This window comes from Herpailurus yagouaroundi, unplaced genomic scaffold (genome assembly GCF_014898765.1).
Source record: "Herpailurus yagouaroundi ecotype Mexico unplaced genomic scaffold, PumYag 183, whole genome shotgun sequence".
NCBI lineage: Eukaryota > Metazoa > Chordata > Mammalia > Carnivora > Felidae > Herpailurus > Herpailurus yagouaroundi.
In genome coordinates, this window is record NW_024412414.1 from 4,780,734 (window position 1) to 4,802,186 (window position 21,453).

The 21,453-nt window shown below is 46.9% G+C and overlaps 1 protein-coding gene across 4 annotated transcripts in view; it reads right to left on the minus strand.

The window, feature by feature from the left end:
- The window catches only part of IRAK2 (interleukin 1 receptor associated kinase 2), a 61,481-nt gene that overhangs the window by 19,091 nt on the left and 20,937 nt on the right, over positions 1–21,453 (minus strand). For 3 of the 4 annotated variants that reach the window (XM_040491991.1, XM_040491990.1, XM_040491993.1), the window contains exons 3-8: positions 14,501–14,638; positions 8,333–8,424; positions 6,009–6,203; positions 5,861–5,925; positions 3,279–3,393; positions 610–719 (exon numbers count right to left, since the gene is read on the minus strand). In XM_040491991.1, the coding sequence (XP_040347925.1) occupies positions 610–719; positions 3,279–3,393; positions 5,861–5,925; positions 6,009–6,203; positions 8,333–8,424; positions 14,501–14,638 (715 nt within the window). The remainder of the gene's footprint in view (positions 1–609; positions 720–3,278; positions 3,394–5,860; positions 5,926–6,008; positions 6,204–8,332; positions 8,425–14,500; positions 14,639–21,453) is intronic. The other variant, XM_040491992.1, reaches the window with a different exon arrangement.

Here is a 21,453-nt window from a genome sequence, read left to right on the forward strand (position 1 = left end):
AAATCAGGGACAAAAAAAGAGGACAGGGATCCCACTTGCCAAACACAGAACTTTGAGGAAGCATGAGTTCTATGGTTTTGAGGTCAGTTTTTCCAGATTTTCCGGTGTCTTCTGGAATCTCTCCCCATGCTTCCAGTCCCCAGACTGGTCTCTCGTGTTCTTGGGAGCATGAGATACTGGGTTGCACACCTACCCTTCAGGAAGATTCCCTGACACGAGTTGCTCTTGCCAACAGATACACAAGCAGGGGACAGTTCTCCAAGAAGACCCTGAGTGAAAAGCTCAAAATCCCAGGGGGCTCCACCCAAAGCTCAAGGATCAGGTCCAGACCAGCTACTGGGTTGGAAGTAAAATACATCGGCATGTGAGGTGCTCGCTGGGAAAACACCAGCTCAAAAAGACGGGGTGACAGACGGGTAGTTCGTGAGGACAGCAGATGCTGATTTTTGAGACAGTAACAAAGAAAGACAGAAGAGACCCAAGGGAGGTGAGATGGGGAGAGAGAGCCACGGAGAAAAGAGGTGGGGGGGAGAGGAAGGGACACAAGAACGTGTGCTGTCTTGTCCCCGCAGCACAGGTGGTCAGCAGGGTGTGGCCCACCTCTCTCACCTCTTGATATTGCCGTGGATGATCTCCAGGCTGTGCAGGTGCTCCACAGCATGAAGCAGCCCAGAGCAGATGCTGGCACGCTGGGGCCAGAGAAGGGGGTCCGAGCCACCCTAAGTAAAGGAAAAAAGAGGAGAGTCACACCTGTGTCTTTTTATTTTTTATATACATTTATTTATTTTTGAGAGACAGAGCACTAGTCGGGGAGGGATAGAGAGAGAGAAAGACACAGAATCCGAAGCAGGCTCCAGGCTCTGAGCTGTCAGCACAGAGCCCGACGCGGGGCTCGAAACTCGCAAACTGTGAGACCGTGACCTGAGCCAAAGTCAGATGCTTAACTGACTGAGCCACCCAGGCGCCCCTATGCCTGTTACTTTTTAAAGTCCCAACGAGCTCCTGTCTCTCCTCCAGACCTTCACTTCCTCTGCAACAGGGTTTGGCCAGCATGGAATACTGGCAGGGTACCAGCTTTAACATGAGAAGATCCAGATGTAAATCCCAGCTCAGACACGCATTAGCTGTGTGACTTTGGAAAAGACACTCAACGTCTCTGAGCCTCGGTTTCTTCAGTTATAAAATGGAAATGTTATTAAATGTTAAACCCCTATGCTTTGGGATTGCTCTAAGGATTCAAAGGAGGATATGGTGTAGGAGTATATGGTATGCCCCTAGCATAGTGTCTGCCACACAGTGGCTGCTCATATTTTTATCATGACTATAGAGTGGTAAACTCTGGAATTTTCTTCTAGGAGGGGATGGCTGGGAGAGGAGCTAGGGAGCTTGTGTTAGCTCACCAAGCATATGGGCCTTACACCAACTTTATGTGTATTTGGGGAGACCTCACAAGGGCTGATGGGGATTGTGGGGTGAGCTAAATCCCCCACCATCCCCAGGCACTGCCACAGTTGTTCTAAGACTGGAAGTCCAGGCTAAGTCACTACTTATTTTTCAAGTCTTGTCTTGGGTCCCACATCCTGTAAGAACTGGCCTTGCTAACAGGTTTCTCCTCAAAACCTCTGGAGTTTAGAGCCACATGAACCCTGTTTAAATGCCAGCTCTGACACTTGTCAGCTTTGTTCCTCTGGGCAAGACACTTTGCCTCTCTATGCCAGAGACTCCTCTTTTCAATTTCTTCAAGGTTTATTTGTTTTTGAGAGAGAGAGAGAGAGAGAGAGAGAGAGAGAGAGAGAGAGAGAGAAGGGGGTTGCTGAGAGAGAGAGGACAGAAGATCCAAAGCAAGCTCTGCGCTGTAGCAACAAGCCCAATGCAGGGCTTGAACTCACAAACCATGAGATCACAAACTGAGCTAAAGTCAGACACTCAGCTGACTGAGCCACCCAGGAGCCCCAAAGACTCCTCTTTTAGAAAATGGGAGATACCTCTTGGGTTGTGGCAAGGCCTGAAGGAGAAGCCTTTATCATGGTGTCTTGAACACAGCAAGAGCACAATAAAGCTAATGATCATTATTATATCACAAATAATTGCTTTGTCTGGTCTCTGTTAAGGAAAGCAGTAATCTCCTGTGGAATAAAATTTCCCCCTATTTGAAGATTTGACGGGAAGGAGGTTTGTTTGTTGTTAAAACTGTAATTTTAGTAGGTATGATGCTCACATAATATGTGAAAGGCACAAAGGGTATGTAGTAAAAGTTTCTCCCCCTGTCCCATGCCCCAGCTACCTAGCTCACTTCCTCAGAGGTAGCCAAGACACCAGTTTTTTTGTATCTTTCCAGAGATAGTCCATAAATATGGAAGCAAATATATAATAGAATAGTATTCTCTGAAATCTTGCCATTTGCAACTATGTGGATGGAACTGGAGGGTATTATGCTAAGTGAAATGAGTCAGTCAGAGAAAGACAGAAATCATATGACTTCACTCATATGAGGACTTTAAGAGACAAAACAGATGAACATAAGGGAAGGGAAACAAAAATAATATAAAAACAGGGAGGGGGACAAAACAGACTAAAAAATATGGAGAACAAACTGAGGGTTGCTGGAGGGGTTGTGGGAAGGGGGATGGGCTAAATGGGTAAGGGGCATTAAGGAATCAACTCCTGAAATCATTGTTTCACTATATGCTAACTAACTTGGATGTAAATGTTAAAAAATAAAAAATAAAATAAAAAAAAAAAAGAACAGAGTGCTATACCTGAGATGCTATTGTAAGTTGCATAGGTGTGCTGTTGGCTAATACTGTTGATTTTTGCATTTTTATTAATAAGCAAAGTGGCTAAATTTTTATTTTCTCATATAAATTAATATTTTCTTATTTAATCTTATATAGTTTTCTAAAATTTTTTGAATAATCTTGGAAGCTTTCAAAAAAAACAGAATAGCATTCTCAGCAAATAAAAATCTGCTTCCTCTTCTCCCATACTCTGTATCTCTTAATTATTTTTCTTGTCCTATTGCATTGACTAGCACCCCCAGAACAATGTTAAATAAAATGAGGGCTATGGGATACCTTTGTCTTGCTCTTGACTTAAATGAAATGCCTCTTGTCAAATAATTTGTATAGGCTTTTATCTGAAGATGTTTAGCCAGATCTTATCTACCCCAACCTAAATTCTCTCTGGATGGCCCCTCTCCCATCTGGAAGTCCTTAAACCTTGAGTCCCTACCTAGATGCTACCTGGTCCTGTTCTCTGACCATGATCCAGCCCCTTACCTGACCCTGGAGTCTGTCCTGTAAAGAACCATTTGCCATATATGGGTAGATCAAGCTGTAAAACTGATTTCCGGTGCAGAAGCCCAGCAAAGGTAAGACGTTGGGGTGGCAGCATCTGAAATCAGGAATTAGTGCAGAGATGAGGAGTCAGACAGAAAGAATAACCAAAGACTGCTCCACTTCCTCACCTCCCACCCCTCTTCTGCCCCCTACCCCTCAGAGGCCACCAGTGGCTTCCCAGGTACCAAATGCTGTGACCCCTGAGGGTTGAGCATCAGGGTAGAGAGATGAAAACTGCCTGCCTTCAACAAGCTTGAAGTCAAGGAGCTCAAGCTTATCCTGCCTCACTGCTTGGTAGCACATAACATCTTAACCACCCCATCTTCTGGAAACAGAGGCTGAGAGGTTAAGGAACTGGCTCATAGTCACAACCAGCAAGCAGTGAAGCCAGGATCAGACCGCAGGTCTGTTTGACTCCCAGGACTGGATTCTTCCTGAAATCCTCTTCTGCTGGGTTCTGAGTCACTATTCCCTCCTGACCCTCTTCCTACCTCTCTGACTGTTCTTTCATGGCCTTTTTCCCTAAGACCCTTCTCCTTTGCCTTCCTCTGAAGCGTAAGTATCCCCAGCTCATCATCTTGTTTGATAAGCTGTGGCTCCAGGGATCTCCCACCTGTATCAGGAATGTCCCAACGTCTCTCATTTCAGCCCGTCCCTAAGGTCCAGACCTGAATGTCTGCAGCATTCCAATGCTGCAGATTAGCAGTCTAGACTCAACAAGTCCCAAACCTGCTCCCATGCCCACGGTTATTATCTCAGCAAAGGGCACCACTATCCATCCAGTTTCGTGGAAACCCTCCTACCTCCCTATCTAATTAGTCAGCATTCACCATCATAAATAGCTTTCCAACTGTCCCCTTCATTCCTCCCTCCTCTGCCTTGAGTTAGGCCCTGATGGATACTCCACAGGACTATTGTAATGGCCTCCTATCCAATCCCTCTGCCCTCCCCCACTTCCCCAGGCCATGCTACTGCACGTTTCACACTAATGAGAGTCATTTACACTCAGTCCCTTCCAGACCCTAAACTTCCCCAAGGCAGGGGCTGTGTATTCTTCACAACTGTACTCTCTAGAGCCAAAAAAGGGCCTTGACAACTCAACATTTGCCCACTCAGTGAAGGAGTATCTGCCAACTCAAGAAAGGCACTTTGCCAAAATGGGAAGGGGAATTATACTTTCATCTTTTATTAAATGTTTTTATTTATTTATTAAATATTTTATATTTATTAAATGTGTTTATTCACACACATATATGAGTATAGAAAAGACTAAAGAAAATATATCAAAATGCGAACACAGTAGTAGTTATTTACAGGTGCTATGGAAAACAGGTGATTTCTGTTTCCTTATTTCTGATTTTCTTTTTTTCTTTCCTTTAAGTAGGCTCTGCACCCAACGTGGGGCTTGAACTCACGACCCTGAGATTAAGAGTCGTGTGCTCTACCAACTAAGCCAGCCAGGCGCCCCTGATTTTCCTTATTTCTTAAAATACTCTCCAGTAATCATGCATTACTCGCCCAAGGCTACACATTGGCAGAGGAAACCCCGACAGTGACTTGCCAAGGTTGAATGACAGTTGGCGTCCAGAGCATGACAGGTGCCCAATACGCATTTGTTAAATTCATCAGTGACAGCAGAGCCAGAATGAGTCTTCCTAGGTCCTTCCCCTTTTCTTTCCCAATCCCCACCCAGCTCTGTGACAGGCAGGCTCACTTCACTTCTCAGCCTCAGTTTCCCATCTGTAAAAGGAGCAGGTTTCAGGATGACTTTTGAAGGCCTTTATTGTTCAAGACTAGAGGTCAGCAAAATATCTCTGTAAAAGGCTAGATAGCAAATATTTTAGACTTTATAGGCCATATGGTCTCTGTCACAATTACTCAGCTGTACTCTATCATACAAAAACGGCCACAGAGAATACAGAAATAGGTAAGTGTGGCTGTGTCCCAGTACAACTTTATTATGGACACCAAAATCTCAATTTCATGTACTTTTCATGTGCCATGACATATTCTTCTTTTTCTTTTTTCAACCATTCGAAAATGGAGAACCCATTCTTAGCAATCAGACCAGACAAACACAGGCACGGCCAGATCTAGCCCATCAGTCATCGTTTGCCAATTCTTGCTCTGGAGCAATACAGTTTTAAGATGGATTTGCCATTGGAGTTAGAAACCGTCAGTTTCTGCCCATCTCAAAAAATGGAAGGAACGAGCTGGACCAAGTGAACCAAGGTTGTGTGATAAGTGTAATCTATGCATATAGTTGCTACATAGAAAAAGCACGGACTATGCAGCCATTTACTAGCTGTGGAATCTTGAATAAGACACTTAATCTCCCTGGGCCTCAATTTGCCCCTGTGTAAAATAATGCTGATAACAGCAGCTCCATTACAAGGTTCTCGTGAGGATTAAGTGAATTTTTAGATGTGTAATACTTAAGACATGCCTGGCACACAGAAAGCACTATATAAGGGTTAGCTGTCATCATTATTAAACAAGGTATTTCCAAAGGGGGGGCTTACCTATGACAAACTTGTACCTCTGCCTGGAAGAATTTTTCGATAGATCCTGGACCTGAGTAGGCCACCTGTGGGAAAAGACAATGAAACATGAAAATTCAGCCTCACCCATATAGGCTCCACCCCTTACTAGAAACAAAGAAGTGCTCGCCTCTCTGAGCTTCTTGAAGACGAATGGCGTGCCATGCCTTTGCCCTTTGTAGATGTCGGCAAAGGTCCCCTCACTGATTTTGTGGCTTTGGTTGAAGTTATCAGTTGCCTGGACCACGTCTGCCTCACTCCAGAAAAGACTGTCTTCAGCCAGACTCAAAAGTGTTTCCTGCTTAGGAATGGAGACGCTAAAGTCCTAAGAATGCAGAGAGGAGAGATGGAATTTAATATGGAAATAATGTGGAAAATATTATTGTCCCTGGCACATGATTGGGGGTTTTTATTTTTTCCCCAGTTTACAAAGGTGAGAACCAAGGAGGTCAGTCAGAGAGCTGAGATGAGGTCACACAGCTGATCAATGGCTGAGCTCGTGCTCAATATAAATAAATTTATATTTATTAAATGTGTTATTCACACACATATATGAATACAGAAAAGATTAAAGAAAATATATCAAAATGCGAACACAGTAGTAGTTATTTATAGGTGTGTGTGTGTCTCTCTCTCAAAAACAAATAAAACATTTAAAAAAATAGATGCACAGAAAGTTAACTTTTTTTAAAAGCTGTATCTGCTCTTACAGTTTTAGAAAATTGGAAGGGAAAAAAATCATCCATGATCCCATTATCCACTGAACTGCTCTTAATGTTGAAGATAGTTCTTATAAAGTAGATGTACAGATTTATTTTTTAAATTGGGATCATGCCATACTCCTAGTTTTGATTTCTGGTGTTTTCATTTAACATTATACCATGATCATTCTCCCAATTATTACACTATCTTTGAAAATTATTATTTAAAAACACATGCTTCAGTGCCCATCTTCTTTATGGAAGAGCTTCATTAACCAGACCCACAAAGCACTGGCTTCTCCGCCAGGCACCCCAGGACAGCTGTAGAGGCCCACCAAAATGTTTTGATTTATTTTAAAGTCAGAAGAACAAAAATGAACTTTTAGAGTCAAAGAAAATGTTTTCAATTTTTAATCCAGTTTGGATTGTGTTCATCTTTGTGCCGATGCAATTTTAAAATATAATCTTTAGGGGCGCCTGGGTAGCTCAGTCAGTTAGCGTCTAACTTCTGCTCAGGTCATGATCTCGCGGTTTGTGAGCTCAAGCCCCACGACCGGCTCTGTGCCGACAGCTCAGAGCCTGGAGCCCGCTTCAGATTCTGTGTCTCCCACGCTCTCTGCCCCTCCCCCACTCACCCTCTGTCTGTCTGTCTCTCTCAAAAATAAATAAACATTAAAAAAAATCTTTTTATTTTTTTTAACAAAGGAAAGAAAAGGCCTAGGAGGGCAAAAGTGCCTAAACACCCACAAAAGTCATACGTGGCCCTGGACCCAAGACACTGAATGTTTAGGGTAACTCAGACATATACTGGGCTGAAAAAAAGGTTAGAAGAGAGGTGGTTTGTAAGCAAATGACTTAGTATAAATGTAACATTACTTACATATTGTGAGGGGAAAAAGATGCCATGTGTCAGCCCTCATTTAAACACAAATAATGGAAAAGCTCATTAAAAACATGTATTCACTGGGCGCCTGGGTGGCTCAGTCTGTTAGGCATCCGGCTTCGGCTCAGGTCATGATCTCGAGGTCCGTGAGTTCAAGCCCCACGTCAGCCTCTGTGCTGACAGCTCAGAGCCTGAGGCCTGTTTCAGATTCTGTGTCTCCCTCTCTCTCTGCCCCTCCCCCATTCATGCTCTGTCTCTCCCTGTCTCAAAAATAAATAGACGTTAAAAAAAAAAACATGTATTCACTGAAATGAACCCTCTTCAGTCACCCCCAACCCCCAGGACCCAGCTGCACTGACAGCCTGCATGTAGAATCTTAGAAGCTTGGAGTAATTCCACGAGTCTCCTTTCTCCCCATCCCCCTAACCACTAGAGCCTAGACTGGTCCAAGGAAGTAAATACATTGCTTTTTTTTTTTTTTTTTTTTTTTTTTTTAAGTTTATTTACGTCATCTCTACACCCAACATGAGGCTTGAACTTACTACCCTGAGATCAAGAGCTGCACACTCAACACACTGAGCCAGCCAGGCACCCCAATACATTCCCTTTTAAAAAAATTTTTGTAATGTTTGTTTATTTTTGAAGGAGAGAGAGAGATAGAGTGTGAGTGGGGGAGGAGCAGAGACAGGGGGAGACACAGAATCCAAAGCAGGCTCCAGGCTCTGAGCTGCCAGCACAGAGCCCAAAGTGAGGCTCGAACCCACAAGCCTTGAGATCATGACCTGAGCCACCTAGGCACCCCTATACATTGGGTTTTTGAGTGAGAGCAATAAGCTGGGGAGGTAGCACCTGGGGGTGAGGAAGATTTACCTTTGAATCAGATGAAACAGGAAAGTTGGTTTTTAAGGAATAAGGGGCATCTTCGGAAGGAGGCAGGAGGTTGGCTTGGGCTGGAGCAGGCCCTGGAAAGGAGGAAGACAGGAGGGGTCCTCAACCAGTTCCCACACCAAACCAGGTTCTCATTCACTCCACACTTTGTGTCCCAAATGACAACTGCTACTTTCTGACACCCCCAGGGGCCAGCCCACACACTCCTTACAAGTTACCTCAGTGAAGCTCTACCACAGCCCCAGGGTTGGTTCTATGTGATTCCAGTTGATGGGTGGAGAAATGGAGGCGCAGTAGGTGGCTACGTGCTCAGGGGCACACAGCCAATTAAGTGGCAGAGCCAGGCTTCCAACGGAGATCCGTGTGACTTCCAAGCCCTACTCCGCCCCACCTCCCACACAAGGAATAGTGAAGGACACAGAGGTGATTAGCTAGGGAGCCCTCCTTCCAGTAAACTCCATTGCAGCAGTCATGTCAATAACCAGCCTCCCAAGGGCAGAGGCAGGAGAGGCCACCAAAGCAGTTTGGGAGGCCAAGGAAGGTTTCACAGAGGAAGGAGCATTTGACCTTGAAAGATGGGGAAATGTTTTCGAACAGTGCTTATGAGGTCAGAAGGCATTGAGGGAGTGAGACTGGCTGAGTGGAGGTATGACAGCAGGGAAGCACAGGCATGCAGAAAATATTCCAGGCACACTTAACTAGCGAATACTGTCACGTCATCTAAACCTCAAGACAGTCCTAGGAGATAAGGACCATTACCATCTCCTCTTTACAGACGGTGAAACTGAGGCCGAGAGAGGTTAAGCAACCTTTCCAGGGGCACACAGTCATGACTCTGGAGTCCATGTTCTTCACCGCTTAGTAAATGAAGAAGATTCAGGAGAGAGAAGGCTTGAAGTGTAGTTTGGGGTCCAGTAAAAGCCAGGTTAAAGAGGTGACATTTCCCCACCAGCCTCCGCCAAAAGATTAACCTGAACACTAACAAAGCAGTCTGGAGTCAGATGAACTAGAGCAGGTGCAAGCTAGACATGAGATGGGCTGCGGTGGCTGATCAACACAGAAGCAGGCCTCAGCCAGAAGCCAGGAGCTTCAGATGTCCCCATGTGGAAATACCCAGCGGCCCCACGGCTAGGATGGTCTCTGAGTAACCTGGGGCCAGCCCTCCAAGGGAACCTGGCCTTGACCCCAGGGTTGCTGGCCCAATCCACTTGCTTCAGGTATTTCTGGTTTACAACATCAGGAAATGAGTGATTAATCTGGAACTTTGACCGTAAAAAAAATTTAATTCAGAAGACTGAAAAGGGCACCATGCTGAAACTAATATCAGACTTGCTAAACTATTAACCCAGGCAGCTAATAAAACAAAGCTCACGTAATGCAAGCTGAGGATCTTTTATCCCCACAAGGCCCAAGAGGAGGTGCATCCTAAGCCTCTCTCCCTGGGGCCGCTGTTCTAGACCAGCTGCTACTTCTAGGCAGCTGACCGAGAGACCTACGGCCCTCTCAAATCAATCCCCCACATTCCCCTGTGCTTCCCATGGGCTGCTCCCCCCAGTGAATGAGTGTGGAGGGGAGATTAAGGGGAGACCCAGGGTCCTGATCTCCCTAAAGACACCAGATAGGCCTGCCTTAGACACTCCCACCCAAACTTCCCACCCTCTCTCCTTCCCTTGGGCCCCAAGTCTCTCCCAGCCTTGCCCAGCACCTACCTTCCCCATTTTCTCTCAGGCATTTGTCCTGTGAAAATCTTTCTCTTTTTTTAATGTTTATTTATTTATTTTGAGAGAGAGAGAGAGAGAGAAAGTGCACACACAGTGGGGGAGGAGCAAAGAGAGAGGGAGAGAGGATCCCAAGTAGAGCCCAACATGGGGCTCGATCTCCGAACCGTGAGATCATGACCTGGGCTAAAATCAAGAGTCAGTCACTTAACAGACTGAGCCATCCAGACGTCCCTGTCTGGTGAAAATCTTCCTGCTTCTCAGGTGACCTAGTCCAATGTAGGCCTCTGCTGGCAGGCCCAGGGACCCTGCCTTGGAGTAAGGCTCCCTGCCACCACTGCCTCTACCCATGCCCCTGCCTGCTCTTGGCCTTGGCTCAGTACCCTTGGCCTGTGTCCCCAGACTGTGGTCATGTTCATCCATCTCTTAACTGTTGGCCATGTCTCTGTGCCGCCTCCCCTGTGAGTTACTTGATGTTTTTCTTTCAATCCCCTTTAATTCACATATTATGTATTTAGCTTTGAAACCCCTAGTTTTTTGTGCATGAGATATACATCTTTTCTAACACGCATGCTCTCTGGTACCACTGGGGAGCCAGGCTCCACACCCTGGGGGACCGCTGCTCTAGGCTGCTCCAGGCCACTCCATTTCCCTCCCAGTTCTTCCCTCAAATTCTGTCCTGTCCCCAGCCCAGAGCTCGCCTCACGACAGGGGCTCTCACTGCACACATGGTCCCTCTTCCTCTCCCTTTGCCCGGTGACTCCCGGGCCAGTACTGGCCTCAGATAAACCATGACCTTCTGGTCTGGCTTGATGCCTGGGGTTCACCTGAAGGCTGTACTAGGCCTCTTGGGTTGGGAGGGTGATCACTGAGGTCTGACCTCGTGACATCTGAGGGCTACTAGTTGGAGGAGTGGCTATTTATCCCTGTGGTTTGTAGGGAAAATGGAATGGGATGTGAGCCAACACCACAAGGTGGACAAATCAGAGAATAGCCAGCCCTTGCTTTGTAAATGCATGGGGGAAGCACTGGGTCCGGGAAGACACTCATCTTCACACAGGTCGTTTCCAAATCACTAATCTTCCATGTGCCAAACATTTACTGGAAAAAAAAAAAAAAATCCTACAGAAATCTTTCTGGCATGTCTGCTTCCCTAAGAATACCCTGAATCTTGTCCTTCTGAGTTGTGTCACTGAAGGCATGAGGACAGAATGTCGGAGTGGTGATATATCTGATTGGGGGTTTTCTGCATCCGGCCCTGTGGCTGGCAGTGGAGTGGCCTCTACAGCTTCCCCGTCTGCTTTGTTGGCGTCAGAGAGAAATGGGCTCAAGTCCTGGTTCCTTCCTTAGTAAGATTTGCACTTGGGTGACTTGTGCTTCATTTCTTTGGGCTTTTTCAAATGTAAAAAGAGAAAGCGGCTCAGTCGGTGAAGTGTCCGACTTCGGCTCAGGTCATGATCTCGCAGTCCGTGAGTTCGAGCCCTGCGATGGGCTCTGTGCTGACAGCTCGGAGCCCGGAGCCTGCTTTGGATTCTGTGTCTCCCTCTCTCTGACCCTCCCCCGTTCATGCTGTCTCTCCCTGTCTCAAAAATAAACACTAAAAAAAATTTTTTTAATAAATAAATAAAATGTAAAAAGAGCAATAAAAGCCCATTCCTTGTAGAGTTCTCATCCAGACTAAATAAACAAGATGACCGTTACAGAGCACAAGCTCCGTCTCTGGCACATGCGGAGTACCAAACATGGTAAAAATACGTGCAGGATAAGAGATGCTGACTGAGAACCCAATGGCCTCTCCTACAGCTAAGGCTTTGTGACAGTATTTCAAGCTACTAAAGCCCTTGTCTCTGAATCTGTTTAATGAGCTACTCACGTACTTTCCTCCTCCATGTCTCTTCCCCCTTTCCTTTCCACCCACAAGGCAGCCGGCACAGACGGGTTACCTCATGGGTTCCGGGGCAACTGGCCTGGGCTGGATCCTGGTCCTGCCACTTTCACAGCCATGAAGCTTCAATAGGTTCGGCATCCTTCCCCAGCTGTCCAGGGTTGGGGGGTGTGGGGAGCAGCCAGAGCCCCGTCCCTGAGTTACAACTCAGCGGGGCACCAGAAGTTCCTGGGCCAGCGTCTCCCACACAGAAGGGCACCTTTGCCACCACCCATCTCTGTCCTCCCCCACCACCACCTCCATATTTTCCACCCCAACAAGATAATCAGTCATGTTGAAATCTGGGGCCTGATGGAACCTTAGGGTTTTCCCAAGAGAAGACAAGGTTTGGGTCACTGATGAAATTAATGATTATTTTTAGTTTGGGCAAAGATAGACCACTGGCTTCCCCTTTCTGTCTGTAGATTGTGTTTATCATCTCCCCTTGCGGGGGCACATGTGCTCCCGAGGGCCATTTAAGAGACTGAACAGTGCAAAGGCCTCTCCAGATAAGGCTGGTTTCTACAGTAGGCCAGGTAAGGAATACCAGAAGAAACTGCAACCCTCATCACCTTCTCCATCTGGACCAGCAGTCCCCTAGAATTTCCCTCTTTTACTATCACTCTTTCCTCTGGCCATCGACCATTTCACATTTGCTTTAGGACCATTTCCCCTTATCTCTAACTGCTGCTCAAAGTTCTGCACTTGTTTTTGCTTGTTTTTATCTTTAGCTACAATTAACAATTCAGACTTCCTGCGCCAAAATTATTTTCCCAGCTTCAACCTATCTGGGGTGCCCAGAATGCTGTTAATATTAACTGACATTTGATAAATGCTTACATGGTAGCAACATTACTACAACATGATGCCATAGGCTTTCACTATTGTGCCCACTTTTTTAGATGAAGAAGCCAAGGTACAGAGAAGCTATGTAATTCTCCTGCTAGAAAGGGAGAGGTGGGACTCAAATACAGCTCTGTACAAAACCCCAGGCATGCTCCTCCCAGTCAACGCTGACTCTGGCTTCAGGAACAGCATCGATGAACTGAGATTTCATGGATTTGGGACCTTCAGCTCACAGGAGAGCAGAAGGGAGGCCAGGCCCCCAGGGAGGGGTAGTGAGAATGGACACATGGATGTATGCAGTGGCCCCACCACCACCCCCACCCCCCAGGGAAGTCATCCACTGGCTGAGTCCTTCCATCATTTGGCAAACTGTCCCTGAACCCTTCCATGGGCACAAGTGGTCTGAAAGGCTTGGGGATAGCGGTGTGTGCGGTGGTTAGGGACACGGACATTTAAATCACACTGCTCACATGCTACTTTCTACTTGTATGACCTTGAGCAAATCACTTTTCCTTTCAGTGCCTCAGGTGCTGTAGAACAAAGCAGCAGGGCGCCTAGGTGGCTCAGTCGGTTAAGCATCTGACTTTGGCACAAGTCATGATCTCACAGTTCGTGGGCGTTCGAGCCCCCGCGTTGGGCTCTGTGCTGACAGCTCAGAGCCTGGAGCCTGCTTAAGAGTCTAAGTCTCCCTCTCTCTGCCCCTCCCCTGCTCACACTCTGTCTCTCTCTCAGAAAAATACATAAACATTAAAAAGAATTTTTTAAGCACAAAGCGGCAGGCTGGTACTAGGGAGAAAGGTGGGGGAGTGGGGGCAGGCAGCTCCCATCAGTGCCCTCAGCGCACAGCTGTGAGGGTAAGGCGGCCTGTGGAGAACGGACAGAGAGGTCATCGGGCTCCCAGCCGGAGCCAGCAGCAGGATCAGCCCATGCTGGGGACTTGTAAAACCATAGGTAAAATACCTGGGCCCCAAAGCATTTGACCTCGGCAGGCTGTTTAACCTCTCTGTGCTTCAGTTTCCTCATCTGTGAATGGGGATAATCAAAATACCTAACTTGGACAGCTGAGGATTAAATAGGTCAGCATCTCTGAAGTGCTCCGAACAATGTCCGTCACATAGAGAGCCCTCAATTACAGAGTTATTTCTTTCTTTCTATAAAAATGATAATAAACGGTATATGTTCTGTCATTTGACTTTTTTAGCTGTTTTAATTCAATATATCATGAGCATGTTTCCACATATGTAAAAATATCTACATCATTTTTAACAGTATTGTATTGTTATGATCGACTGTCATTAATTTTACCATCCCCATGGTTGTTTCCAATTTTTTGCTATTTTTTTTATTTAAAAAAAATTTAATGTTTTTATTTATTTTTGAAAGAATGAGAGAGACAGACTGTGAGTGGGGGAGGGGCAGAGAGGGAGAGGGAGAGAGAGAGAGAGACACACACAAAATCTGAAGGAGGCTCCAGACTCTGAGCTGTCAGCACAGAGCCTGATGCAGGGCTCAAACTTGTGAACCATGAGATCTCGACCTGAGCTGAAGTTGGACACTTAATAGACTGAGCCTCCCTGGTGCCCCAATTTTTTGCTATTATATGCTGAGTTGAAAATCCTTATAGATACATTTACTCTAAATTAAAATTTTAATTTAAAATACCCGGGCCTGGCAAGGCAGCTGGCCTCATAGACTGCCCCTTCCCCTGTTCATCTTCAGTGTTTCTTACAGAAGCTGCCAAAGGTCTTCCCGGCTTCATAGCATCCGGGAAAGAGGATTTGATTTCAGGAACTGGTTTCCCTGAAACAAGGTGAAAAGAAAGAAAGTTAGTATTACTCAATGAAGCGGGGTAGCCACCAAGTCGCCAGGTCTAGAAGTCAGAGAGCTGGGGTCTATTCCGGGCTCTCCCTAGAATTCACTGGGCCCCGTTGGGTTCTTTGCCTCCTGGGTCTCAGCCTCCCCAGGAAAGTAATGGGGGGAGACAACAATCTCCTGTGATCGGTCCAGCTCTGACACTGAGTCACACAAAACAGGCTTCCAACCCTGCCAGCTGTGTGACCTTGGACAAGACACTCTCCTTCTCTGAGATTGTTTCCTCACCTACAAAATGGAGAGGATAACAATGATCGTGCCTGCTTGCCTACCTCACAGGGCTGTTGAGAGGAAGGAAATGGGAACATAGACGTGAAAGGGCTTTATAGACTGTATGTTCCCCTGAACACGTGAGGAAATTAAAGATATTCACTTCACCAAGTGCCTAGTTGAGCCCCTAAATATACAAGTCTGGCAGTCCTACAGTTCCCCTTCCACACACAGTGGAATCATGTGCATCCTTCCCTGTCTCACAGGTGGGAGCCCTGCAAACAGAGGCTACATCCACTGAGCACCAAGAGTGCCAGGGGCATGCTTCAGATTCCCACAAGCTGTTTGCATTTCATCAGGTTAGAAATGAGGAAACAGAGGCCGGAGCAGGTTAGGCGGCTTGCCCAAGATCACACAGCCTGGGCATGCACGACTGGCCGAAGAAGCCTGGGTGGAGGTTCTCTGTCCTTGAGAGGAATCACTTCCCATTTGCACCAATGTGGGAAACCCCAAGGTGCTGCGAGGGTGTATCTACACCAGTTCCTAGCCAGCTTCTCAGAGCCTGCACTCTGTGATACAGAGTGCCTCCTCTTGCCTCCTCTACCACTGTCCGGATGGCGTCATCTCCCCAGGCTGGCCTTTGCCTCTAGCTGTGGCAGCCTCCCGATCCCTTCCCAGGCCACATCTAGCTAAAATACAAATCTTGCCTCGTCACTTTCCTGTTTAAAGCCTTCGTGACCTCCCACTGTCCAAATGAAGTACTCACTCTTCTCCCAACTCCTTGTATCTCCCCTTTACCTTCCAGACCAAATCCAAATTCTACAGCCCTGCATTCAAGGCCCTTCACCCTCTGGTGTTCTTAGGTGGACCCACGCTTGAGAACCACAGAAACAGGGGCACTGAAATCCCGGGGAAAGCCTCCGACTTGCTCACACATGCATCCGATGGGGCTAGGACAAAACATCTCCAGCCTGTGAATCTCTGGCAGCATTTCTTCTGACAGGTAAACTGTGTATCTCTCTAAACAACGCTGATTATTACCAAGGGGCCAAGCTTTTCAAACCCAAGCTTTGGGACTAGAACAATATTAATAATGCCTAAAAATGCATGGCACTACACTTGTATGGCACCACACAGATTTATTTGATTTTCAGGACAATCTCTGGAGGCTGACAGAAGTGACTGCATTTTATTTTTGAACACATTGAAGTTCAGATAGGCGAAATGATTTGTCCCCAAACAACTGATCAGATTCAAACCTGGAGCTGGTTTCGCCATCTACACCAGAATGGCTCAGGCTGAGACACCAACTGTTGTGCCCCACCCCCCACCCCAAACCCCCTACTCCCCTCGGCAGACAGCACCACCCTGTGGCCACGGCACAAAGCAGGAGAAAAGGGTGGGAATGTGTGAAGACAGTCTACAGGGAACGCACAGAAGTAGTAGGGAGGTTGAATAGGGGGTAATGGATGACTTTCTCCCTTCCTGACAATGACCTATTTATTATTCTCTTAAATAAAATGATCTTATGGAAAAAGTAGCAGGCCTGCCTGCCTGGCTCAGTCCATGGAGCATGCACCCCTTGATCTCAGGATCGTGAGTTTGAGCCCCATGTGGGTATAGAAATTACTTAAAAATAAAATCTTTGGGCGCCTGAGTGGCAGCTCAGGTCATGATCTCGCGGTTCATAAGATGAAGCCCATCGCTGACAGTGCATGGAGCCTGCTTGTGAATCTCTCTCTCTCTCTCTCTCTCTCTCTCTCTCTCTCTCTCTCCTTCTCCCCAACTCATGCTCACTCTCTCTGAGAATAAATAAACTCAAAGAAAAAAAAAACTTAAAAAAAAAAATAAAATCTTTAAAAAAAAAAAAAAGAAAAAGCAGCAGCAGAGATGAGCTGATTAGAGTTCAGGCTCTGAAATGGAAACCAGCTCTATCATGTCCCAGCTCAGTTGACCTTTAGCCTCTTTTGTGCGGACTAAGGGACACAGTGCACGTGGTCTGCTTAGCTCCAAACACGGGAACTTCATTGTTGTTGCTGTTATATTTTTTTTAATTTTTTAATGTTTTTTTTAAATTTAATTTTTGAGAGAGAGACAGAGTGTGAGCAGGGGAGGGGCAGAGAAAGAGGGAGACACAGAATCCAAAGCAGATCCCAGGCTCTGAACTATCAGCACAGAGCCCTCCACAGGGCTCGAACGCCCGAATCATGAGTTCATGACCTGAGCCAAAGTCTGATGCTCAACCGACTCAACCATCCAGGTGCCCCTTGTTGCTATTATATTTTAAAAATATTTAGTATAAGGAGGGTAAGATGTGAATCTTAGTTTTCATTGAACACAATTCTGAACCATCGACACTTTTCTTTTTTAGTCTTATTATATCTTTTTTATTGTGGTAAAATGCACAAGACATAAAATTTACCACCTACACCGTTTTTGAGTCCACAGTTCAGTGGCATTAAGTCCATTCACACTGCCATGGAGCCATCACCACCAGATAACTCCAGAACCTTTTCACTTTCCCAAACTGAACTCCGTCCCCTTTAAAAACCAACTTCCCATCCCTCCCCGCCATCAGACCCTGGGGCAAGAGCATTCTATTTTCTTTCTCTAGAAATGTGACTGCTCATTTAAATTTTTTAACTTGTGTGGGTTTTCTTTTCACTTTAATAGCAACTAAATGTTTTCCTTTGACATGGAAAGGGGTTAACACACTTTTGAGTGACAGGAGAGTCTACAGACTATGTAACCAGTTTTCTGTAAAATATGAAAGCATAGAATAACGAAGAAAAAAAGAACCTGAAGAATATACACAAAACAGTGAACAGTGATTATGTGAACAGTGATTATTCCTGCAATTGATAATTGCGGTTATCAATTATTTTACATCATGGGTTTGGTTGGTTAGTTTTCCGTTTATTCACACTGTAGAAATTTTCAACGATGGTCATGCATTAGTTGCACAGTAAAGTATGTTTCCCGAGAGGGATAAAAATCCGGAAGCAAGCTAGCTACAATAATGACTGGAACTGAGTCTTCCAAGGTAGAGTGAGTAGTCATCAGCCCCGGAGACCCCTTCTGACCTAGATTAGCAAACAGGCCATCTCTCTAGATTCAGATCTGACTCACTTCTGTTTTTTTGCCACCCACCAAGATGTGTTCTTGATCTTTTCACTACAAATATCCTCACCACAACCCTGGAAGTAGCAAGTAGGGAACCAGCGGTTCAAGGAGGAGAGGAGACCCACCGGAGGGAGAAGGCAGAGGAAAGACTCACTGAAGCAGGAAGGAGGGGAGGCCAGGGCCATGGGCAGGACTCACACCCACAGCAGGGACCCCCGGGGAGAATGCACACTTCATCCCCCACCCCCTATCTGGGGTCCCCAGGCACTCAGAAAATTGTCTATGGGCCAGGCTGCACCCCCACCCCCACCTGAGGCCGAAGACCTTCTGGCCAAAATTGAGAGCCTAGAAGCAGGGGAGTCCTTTCCAGCAGCAGCCCTGCAGCCGGACACATGGAGTCACACACCTTTGCCTTATGTGACACCTCCACGTTCGTTCCACATGCCCTCGTGCAAAATGACAAAGTGAAAGATCGCCGGCTATGAATGTGAATTGGTGAGCAGAGTGGGGACAGAGCCTCCCGTTTCCCAGGTGGGTATAAAGTGAACCCTGTGCCCCTGCCCCAGGAGGAAGGGGCCACCCCATGCCACTTGGAGTCCTCATCGCCTCTGCCCTCCCCTCTCTGGCCTGGCGCCTCTCCCAGGATCCACCCGCCACACACTGCCCCGAGGCGGGGGCTCCTGTGCTCCTCAAAGGGCCACCATGGTGGTATCTCAGGACATCTGTGTATGAGGCAGAAGGGCAGTGGGGGCTCCTCTCACGAGGCCCGCTACAGCCTGGCCCCAGCTCCCCTCGCAATGAAGCTGGTGAAGGGGACCCGAGACTGCGACTTCCTGCAGACGCCAGGCCACAACAGGAGATGTTCCCGAGCTACACTGCCTTCCTGAAGGTCCTACCTGCACCCTGAGCTGTCTGTGGCCCCAGAAAAAAACAGCACCTTCCCCTGTCTGAGGCCCCGGCTGAGCCTTGGTTTCCTCATCATCAAATGGAGGGGCGGGTGGGGAGGGTGAACATCCTGGCCTGACCTCACTGCAGCGTCCTATTGCTGGGGACTTCATCGTTTCTCTGACTGCTCAAATCTTTGCCTCTCTGTCAGGACATAGCTGACAGGAGCATTGAGGCCACCAGCCCATCTGTGGCTGACCTCTATGGCCTCCACCCATGTGGGAAATAAAGGCTTCATTATGTTTTCATCCTAAGGAGACTTCAGCCTTCCTCTTTGTTTTTCTTATTCTTTTACAGTGACATGCAGTGGCCTACAGCTGGCACCCTGGGTCACATGTCAGCACTCGGGAGTGGGGGTCCCCACACGGAGAGGGGAGAACTGTCCTGTGACATCAGCAGGGTCTACCTGCCAGCACATTCCTGGCTGACACCCACCCTTCCACCCAGTCAACCTTCAAAGGCCACAGCCAGCCACAGAGGTCAGCTGACAGAGCTCCACGTCAGACCCACAGTGACAGATGGATGACAAATTTCAGTTTCCTGTGAACCCCTGTCTCAGCGTGCTTTTAGATGTATTTTAGGTACTGACAATAAATAAGACGTATAAACATTAAACATCTCCACTTCTCTTCTTGAGCTGCCGGTGCCTGATCTGAGTCGTCGGAAGCTATGCCGTGGGCCTTTGTGAGCCTCCTTTCCCACCTTCAAAACGAGAAGAAGGAGAAAATGTGGCTCTTTACCCTTAATGCCTAAAGGAACCTGATCTCTGAGAGCCGGGCAGATACGACACCCACTCTTTCAGGCTGAGACACCTGAGTGCTGTTGAGGTAAAAATAGACCATAAATGACAGGGCAGGGCAAAGGAAGCCAAAGCATTCACGACAAAGGGTTGTGACAAACTTGAAATCTCACCACAAGTTTCCTGTCTGCCAAGGCCAAGACTGGAAACAAACTGGTTATAGCATTTCTATGACCGATGTATAGGCACAGCCTCACGCTCTTCTCCCCTGGGATTATATTCTCAAAATGATTCTACACATGTGAAGTTGGTTCTGCAGCATGATGAGATTCAAAAATACAAATTGTATTTTTGGGCGCCTGGGTGGCTCAGTCAGTTGAGCATCCAACTCTTGATTTCGGCTCATGGGACAGAGACCCACATCAGGCTCCATGCTGAGTATGGAGCCTGCTTAAGATTCTCTCTCCCTTGGGGCCCCTGGGTGGCTCAGTTGGTTAAGCGTCCAACTTCAGCTCAGGTCATGATCTCATGTTTCGTGAGTTCAACCCCCACATCGGGCTCTGTGCTGACAGCTCAGAGCCTGGAGCCTGTTTCAGATTCTATCTCCCTCTCTCTCTGCCCTTTCCCCACTTGTTCTCTCTCTCTCTCTCTCTCTCTCTCTCTCTCTCTCTCTCTCTCTAAAATAAAAATTAAACAAACAAAACTTAAAGAGAAAAGAACATAAAAAAAGATTCTCTCTCCCTCTTCTTCTGCCTCCCCCCCATCTCCCTCCCTCATGCACACGTGTTCTCTCTCTCAAAAAAACAAAAAAAAAAGAACAAAAATATAAACTGTGATCAAAGAGTAGAACAGAGACTAAGCGTGGGGAAGCTTCCATTTGTTTCCAGATCCAGCCTCTACAATTCCCACCTGGGTGCCCAGGGCAACTCTCTCAACCCTGAACATCATTTGCATCTATCTGTGGAATCAGAGTAATTATAACCCTCCTGTCCCAGGATTACCCCAGGACTCAGTGGGACAGGATATGTAAAGCAGCCAGCCCAAGGTCAGGGACAGGGCACAAACTGCTTCAATGACCATCCTCTGCCCTCTCTGCCTGCCCAAAAGGCACAGAGAAAGAACCTCTGGTTCTCAGCTTAGGGTCTCTGAAGGAAGCATATGGGGTTAATGGCTATTGGCAACATTTTCAGTCCTCTAATGGAAACCGTGACTCTCAGCAGGCAGTGGCATGGTCTCGAAAGGCCCAGTGGCTGTGGGGCATCAGAGCCTGGATGTATCTGAAGGTTCCCCAGGTAAAGCTGAGAGAACCACTGGCTTAACCCAGAGGGATGAGGGTTGAGTTTCAGGCACCAGGGGACAGGGACAGGGGAGCCAAAGCATTTCTCTGTGTCCCCTTCATGGAGCCAAATAGTGAGCTTACAGCGTTTGGCATGCTTCCCACCAGACGCAGTCAGGCTCACTGGCGAGGTGACCTGTTTCATGTGACAAATGAGAGGCCCTGTACCCTCACTCCCACGGAGTAGCTGTGACGATGAAACACGCAATGGCTCAACAGATATAAGCTATTATTCTTATTTACTATGGTTATTATCACTATCCCCAACCCAAGGTCAGGCTTTGTCTTAAGGGCTTTCCCATACACATGACCTACTTTAATATATATATATATGTATATGTATATGTATATGTATATGTATATGTATATGTATATATATAAGTAATCTCT